Raw genomic sequence first — 6,000 nt, forward strand, 5'->3', positions numbered from 1 at the left:
CAGCAAACCGTGGCTTGAGAGCCACATGCGGCTCTTTGGCCACCTGAGTGTGGCTCTTCCACAAAATACCATGTGTGGGTGCGCATGTACAGTGTGATTGAAACTTCGTGGCCCATGCGCAGAAGTTGGTATTTTGTGGAAGAGCCACACTCAAGGGGCCAAAGAGCCGCATGTGGCTCGGGAGCCTCAGTTTGCCAACCACTGATGTAGATATCTACACCACTTGATCCTACAGCTGGGTTTCCTGTCGAACTTCCTCCCTGGGACCTGGGAGCTCGGTCTTCCCACTGGGGAGCAGCTTCATCGGGACGCTAAGCAGGGACCAGGCATCCACCCCCTGTGGCTAAAGGGGCACATCAGCACCCAGCCTGGGAGGACCAAGAAAGAAGTGACTTCATAAACAGTCAAGAACCATGAAAGGGCTAAGATTTTACCCTCCCTGCAAACAAATAAGTTAGCCTCTTCCTGTTGCCTGGGTGCTGGCAGAAGACACGAGATGCCTGGGTTAGAGACAGAGGGCTTTGTCCAGCCCAGCAGGCAGTGTGAGCGTCCCGCTGGGGCCAGTTCCCCCTCTGCCCCTGGGACCCACAGGGGTGACTCAGAAGGGCCCAGGTGGGTGATGCACGCAGTAGGTCTGCATCACAGCAGGGAATCCCCAAGCTTGGGGAGCCTGAACCTTTGTAACTGGGCTGTGAGCAAACCCGACTAAGCCTTACTCCATAAGGAGACATTACCTTTATTCTCTCCGACAGGGAACAAATCTGCCCTTTTTTGCGCCATGATCTCTCTCCCCTAAGGCTGTTCATCATACAAACGTCTCGGAACGATATTCTGGAACAAAAGGGCAGTTATGGCTTCTGCCTCTGCTTGCAAAATGTGTAGAAATGCGAGAGACCAGAGGAGGGCTGTCTCTCCGCAGTCACCTAGAGGGAAAATTGGTTTTTGAACTTTCTGAGAGAAGCCGCTCTGCTTTGCACTGGACTTGGCGGGTGTGCAGGAATGGTGTGGCAGGAGCGGGGGGCAAGGCTGCTGTCTCCCTGGCTCCGGCAGGGCTGGCCCTGAGCCCCTGGCTCTGCCTGGGGGAGACAGACCTGTAAGGGGGGGGACAGTGCCAAACAGCCACGAGCTTGTTCCTTGGGGCCCCCTTGGTCAGTCAATCCATCCATCCGTAATCCAGCAGCCCCCTTGTCTCTCTCTCACACAATTTGCCTCCACACCGATGTTCAGAGCACCCAGAGGGCACTGCATCTCTCATGCTCCACGACAGAGAGCCGGACTGTAGTGGTCACTGCCCGTCCTCACCAACGCCCGGTCCACTGTCCCAGGGGAAGCCCGGCTGGGGTGCAGTGAGCTGGGGGACCTTTGCTTGCCCCAAGAGGTTGGTTGCTGGGTGCCTCTTCTTGGTCCTGGAGGGGACACATGGATCCTGTGCCCCATCTGCAGCCACACCTGGGCCCTGCTGGCGGTGTTAAGGATGCTGATGGAAAATCGGCTCTCACAAGGGCTGTCGCCTCTCCCTGGCCAGGTTGAAAGTGCCTTCCCGCCGGCGGTGTCGGACCTGTGCAAACGGGGGAAGCTGAGGCTGCAGATCGTGTCCCTCCAGGCCGGGAGTGTGGTCGCGAAGCTCAGAGTGACGGTGCAGGACCCCGAGTTCCCCGTGGGTGTCTCCATGCTGGCCCCCATGCTCCCGCGGCTGTGGGCAAGCACAGTGTTCCAGATTGACCAGAGCGGGACGCTGGTGCAAGGTAGGTGAGGAGATCCAGAGGCCACCGGCGGCTCTACCTGCTGCAGGCCTGCCTTCTCCCTCGGACCTGGAGAGCCGCCTGGCCTTGGGCTTTAATACAGGGCCAGGTAAAGCTGTGCCGCCTTCCTGGGCTCGCTGCTGAGCTGTGACACCAGGTGCTCTGCAATTTGAGCTCAGATCTCCACTGGGACCTTGAGCACCTCGGGGCCCTGCTGCCGGGCCAGCCTGGGCTCCGTTCTGGCCTCCACCCCCCAGCACCCTGGCGCTGCCTGCGGGCTGGTCATCGGGCAGGGTTCCAGAACATCTGGGGGCTAGGCCAGCAGGGCCCTGTCTGCAAAAGAGCCCAGGCAAGGTGTGTGTGTATGTGGTGTGTGTGTGGTGAGTGGTGTGTGTGTGGGGTGTGTGGAGTGTGTATGGTGTGTATATGGTGTGTGGTGTGGTGTGTGTGGGGTATGTGGGGTATGTATGGTGTGTGGTGTGTGGTGTAGTGTGTGTGTATGTGGTGTGTGTGTGGTGGTGGTGGTGGTGGTGGTGGTGTGTGTGGTGAGTGGTGTGTGTGGTGTATGTGTGGGGTGTGTGGTGTGAGGTGTGTATATGGTGTGTGGTGTGTGTGGTGGTGGTGGTGGTGGTGTGTGTGTGGTAAGTGGTGTGTGTGTGGTGTATGTGTGGTGTGTGTGTGGTGTGTGGTATGTGTGTGTGTATGTGATGTATGTGTTGTGGTAGTGGTGTGTGTGGTGTATGTGTGGGGTGTGTGGTATGAGGTGTGTATGGTGTGTGGTGTGTGTGGTGGGGGTGTGTGTGTGGGGTGTGTGAGGTGTGTGTATGGTGTGTGGTGTGGTGTGTGTATGTGGTGTGTGTGGTGGTGGTGGTGTGTGTGATGTGCGTGATGTGTGTGCGTGTTGTGTGGTATGTGTGCATGGTGTGTGATATGTGTGCGTGGTGTGTGATATGTGTGCGTGTTGTGTGGTATGTGTGTGTGGTGTGTGTGTTTAAGTGTTGCATCAGCTGACGAGTGAGCCTGCTGGTCTCCAGGGAGCTGCTTCCGTGAAGATCACATGAAACAAAACTGAAAACCACATGGGCCCCTGAGCATCAGCTGCAGTTTCTCTGTACAGAACTGACCCCGTCCCTTATCTTCACTTGACCCCAGCCCGGCCGGCTCCTGTGGCGCACTGGGCACGATCGGGCACGCTGCCCGGGCTCAGGGAGGCGTGTGCAGAGGGCCTCGCAGCCACCCCCATGCGGGAATCCAGCCCCTCTCGGGGCCCTAGCGCGCCCTGCCAGCCGAGGTGACTCTGCTTGGAGCCACTTGTTCCCCTGAGGGAGGGGAGGTGGGGCAGGCAGTGACCCCAAGAGCTGGGTGGGCAGAAGGATGGAATTCTGGGAGTGTGGGAAACTACGCCCCAGGGCCCCCCAGCCTGGACAGCAGTTTGAGATATTCATTCCTGGAGGTTTGTTGTGCTTATTGCACGTAGCCCTTTACTGATTAGCCATGGGTCCAAACGCACGGACCATCAGATTCTTTCTTAAGTAGGTAGGGAAGTACGGGTGGTGGTCCCAGGGGTCCAGGAGAGGGGAGCGGAGAGGGCGGGAGAAAGAAGGAAATGGTGCTCCTGTGAATTTTGTTTCTCACTTTGGCCTGATGCCAGTCCTGGCTGTGGCCGATGGGAAAAGGCAGGGCTGGACTGGGTGTGGGTGGGTGAGCCAGGGCCGGGGGCCACTGGGTGTTTACAGGGACAGGGGCTTACCTGACATTTCCTTGCCCGAATCAGAAGGCTCAGGGCTTCCTGGTGACATGGGGACTTTGAGAGTCATTTCCCAGAGGGGGTGCTCCGGGGCCATTCCTGTCCATGTCAGAGAAAGCTCACATGATACTTAACTGGGCATCTGGCTCCGTCATTGTCCTATTTCTTTCTTTCTTTTTTAAAAAATATATTTTACTGATTTTTTTACAGAGAGGAAGGGAGAGGGATAGAGAGTTAGAAACATCGATGAGAGAGAAACATTGATTCAGCTGCCTCCTGCACACTCCCCACTGGGGATGTGCCCACAACCATTACATGCCCTTGACTGGAATTGAACCTGGGACCCTTCAGTCTGCAGGCCGACGCTCTATCCACTGAGCCAAACTGGTTAGGGCCTATTTCTTTCTTGAACACCAAGTATTAGGGCATGTTGACACATTAGAGAGATTTAGATCTGGAACAAAGAATAAACAACGAAGAAATATATTCACATTTGTGGGTGTTCATACCTTAAACCAGTGATGGTGAACCTATGACACGTGTGTCAGAGGTGACACGCGAACTCATTTTTTTGGTTGATTTTTCTTTGTTAAATGGCATTTAAATATACATCTGGCTCCGTCATTGTCCTATTTCTTTCTTGAACACTAAGTGTTAGGGCATGTTGACACATTAGAGAGATTTAGGTCTGGAACAAAGACTAAACAAGGAAGAAATATATTCATAGGGTTCACCATCACTGCCTTAAACAGTAACCACCATCCCCTAATCTTTGCCCCATATCAGCCAGCCAGCGGGGAGGGTCGGCGCATCAGGCTTAGCCCGTGGCCTTGGTGCAAGTGCAGGCCTCTGGGGAAGGATCTGTGCAGAGCCTCCTCCCAAGGGTGCGGGACACCCGGGCACTTCACTCACCCTGGCCTCGCCTTTGGGCGATTCCCTGAAAGACCATCAGGAAGAACTTTGCTCTGTTCCCGTCCATTTCCTGACCAGCCTCTGGCCTTTCTCCCGGGCTCCGGTCCGTCTCTCTCCCTCCCACAGACTGGGACGAGTGTGCCGACAGCCGGGAGCACGACTGCTCTCCGGCAGCCCAGTGCCTCAACCTCGAGGGCTCCTACACCTGCCGGTGCCTGACAGCCAAGGACGCCAACCCCTCCCGAGCTGGCCGGGCCTGCGTGGGTGAGTCCTCCACCCACCCCTTCCCCAGCGCGGGGCTGGCCCCCACCCTGCGGGCCTGGGCGTGGGGTAAGGCCCACTTCTCCATCAGGCACAGCGTCGAGGGCTCCTCATACAGTTAGGAACCCACAGAAATGTGTGTGTTTTTTTAAAAATCAAAGGAAAGGAATGAATGTAATAATAGTAGTGACTATCAATAATGAAGCCTATCTTTATACCAGTGCAGTTTTAAAATATAATGTTTCATCTTTTTATGGAAGAAAGAGTTCACCCAGGAGGGGGCCCTCCCCAGGTGGCCTGGAGCCCGAGGCTAGAGAAGCCCAGGCAAGTGAGGAGAAGGCCCTGATGTGGGGCCCAAACATCTGCCCTGAGTTGTGGGGGGGCCGGTTCTGATTGATCGGTTGGAGCACCTGGAGGGCCGAGTGAGAAGCAGGAGGAGGCCCGTACGGATGCACGTGCTGTGACGGGCCAGCTGTGTGTGCCCTGGACGCGGGTGGGCCGTGGAGGGCTCGGCCGCCTTTGCCGTCCCAGCTCAGGCTCTGGCTGGGAGCCCTGGCAGAGAGCTGTCCTCAGGAAGGAGCTCTGTTCCCTGCCCGCTGGGCCCCTAGCCGCCCCCCCCCCACATGGCAGAGCTTCCCTTCTCCGTCTTCTCAGTCATGTGTCCAGTAGGTGGGCACCGGTGCCAGCGCCAAGTCCGCCCCCTGAGCACACATCTGGGGAAATCACTCCATTTCCCAAAGGCGGATGGATTCGTGTGAACTTGCAGGAACCAAGCCCTGCATCTAGGTCCTGGCTCGGTAGCCCCCCGCACCCCCGCCGCCGCTCCCACCCCGGGGATGTGACTGTGGGTGTGGGGCACATCCCCCAGCTGTGTTGGGCCCCCAACACCTGCTCTTGGTGCCCCAGCATCCTCCTGTATGAAGTGGAAAGGCTCCTCCTGGCCCTCCATGCGAGTCGCTTGGGTGACGCCACATTAAACATTCCTGGTCACCGAGACAGCCTGTGGCCCCACTTGGGGTCCACCTGGGGGTCTCTCGCTCATCAGTGGCATCCGGGGCTTTGCTGAGATGTTGGTGGGCCAGACACCCCATCTGAGAGTGGCCGTGTCCCAGCAGGTGACGTGGCGAGCTTCCTGGAAGGTGCGCTGTCCCTGGCGACAAGGGCAACAGCCCCAGCTGTTGGCACAGAAACAACAGCCCTTGGCCTGGAGACCCCTGCCTTGTCCCCCAGTCCCGGGCACCTGTGGGGCACCCCTGCAGCAGGCCAGGCCCAGACCCCAGGGACCCCGCCCAGGAGGGGGGATAGTGGCGTGGTCGGGCAGGACAGGAACAGCACAGG

The 6,000-nt window shown here is 57.6% G+C and overlaps 1 protein-coding gene across 1 annotated transcript in view; it reads left to right on the forward strand.

Moving 5' to 3' along the window:
• UMODL1 (uromodulin-like 1) overlaps positions 1 to 6,000 on the forward strand; it is a 55,718-nt gene that overhangs the window by 22,366 nt on the left and 27,352 nt on the right. The window contains exons 10-12 of the mRNA XM_005885704.2: positions 1,526 to 1,745; positions 4,528 to 4,665; positions 5,778 to 6,000. The exon at positions 5,778 to 6,000 is cut by the window's right edge and continues 17 nt beyond it. Of these exons, the coding sequence (XP_005885766.1) occupies positions 1,526 to 1,745; positions 4,528 to 4,665; positions 5,778 to 6,000 (581 nt within the window). The remainder of the gene's footprint in view (positions 1 to 1,525; positions 1,746 to 4,527; positions 4,666 to 5,777) is intronic.

This window comes from Myotis brandtii, unplaced genomic scaffold, assembly GCF_000412655.1.
Source record: "Myotis brandtii unplaced genomic scaffold, ASM41265v1 scaffold923, whole genome shotgun sequence".
Classification (NCBI taxonomy): Eukaryota; Metazoa; Chordata; class Mammalia; order Chiroptera; family Vespertilionidae; genus Myotis; species Myotis brandtii.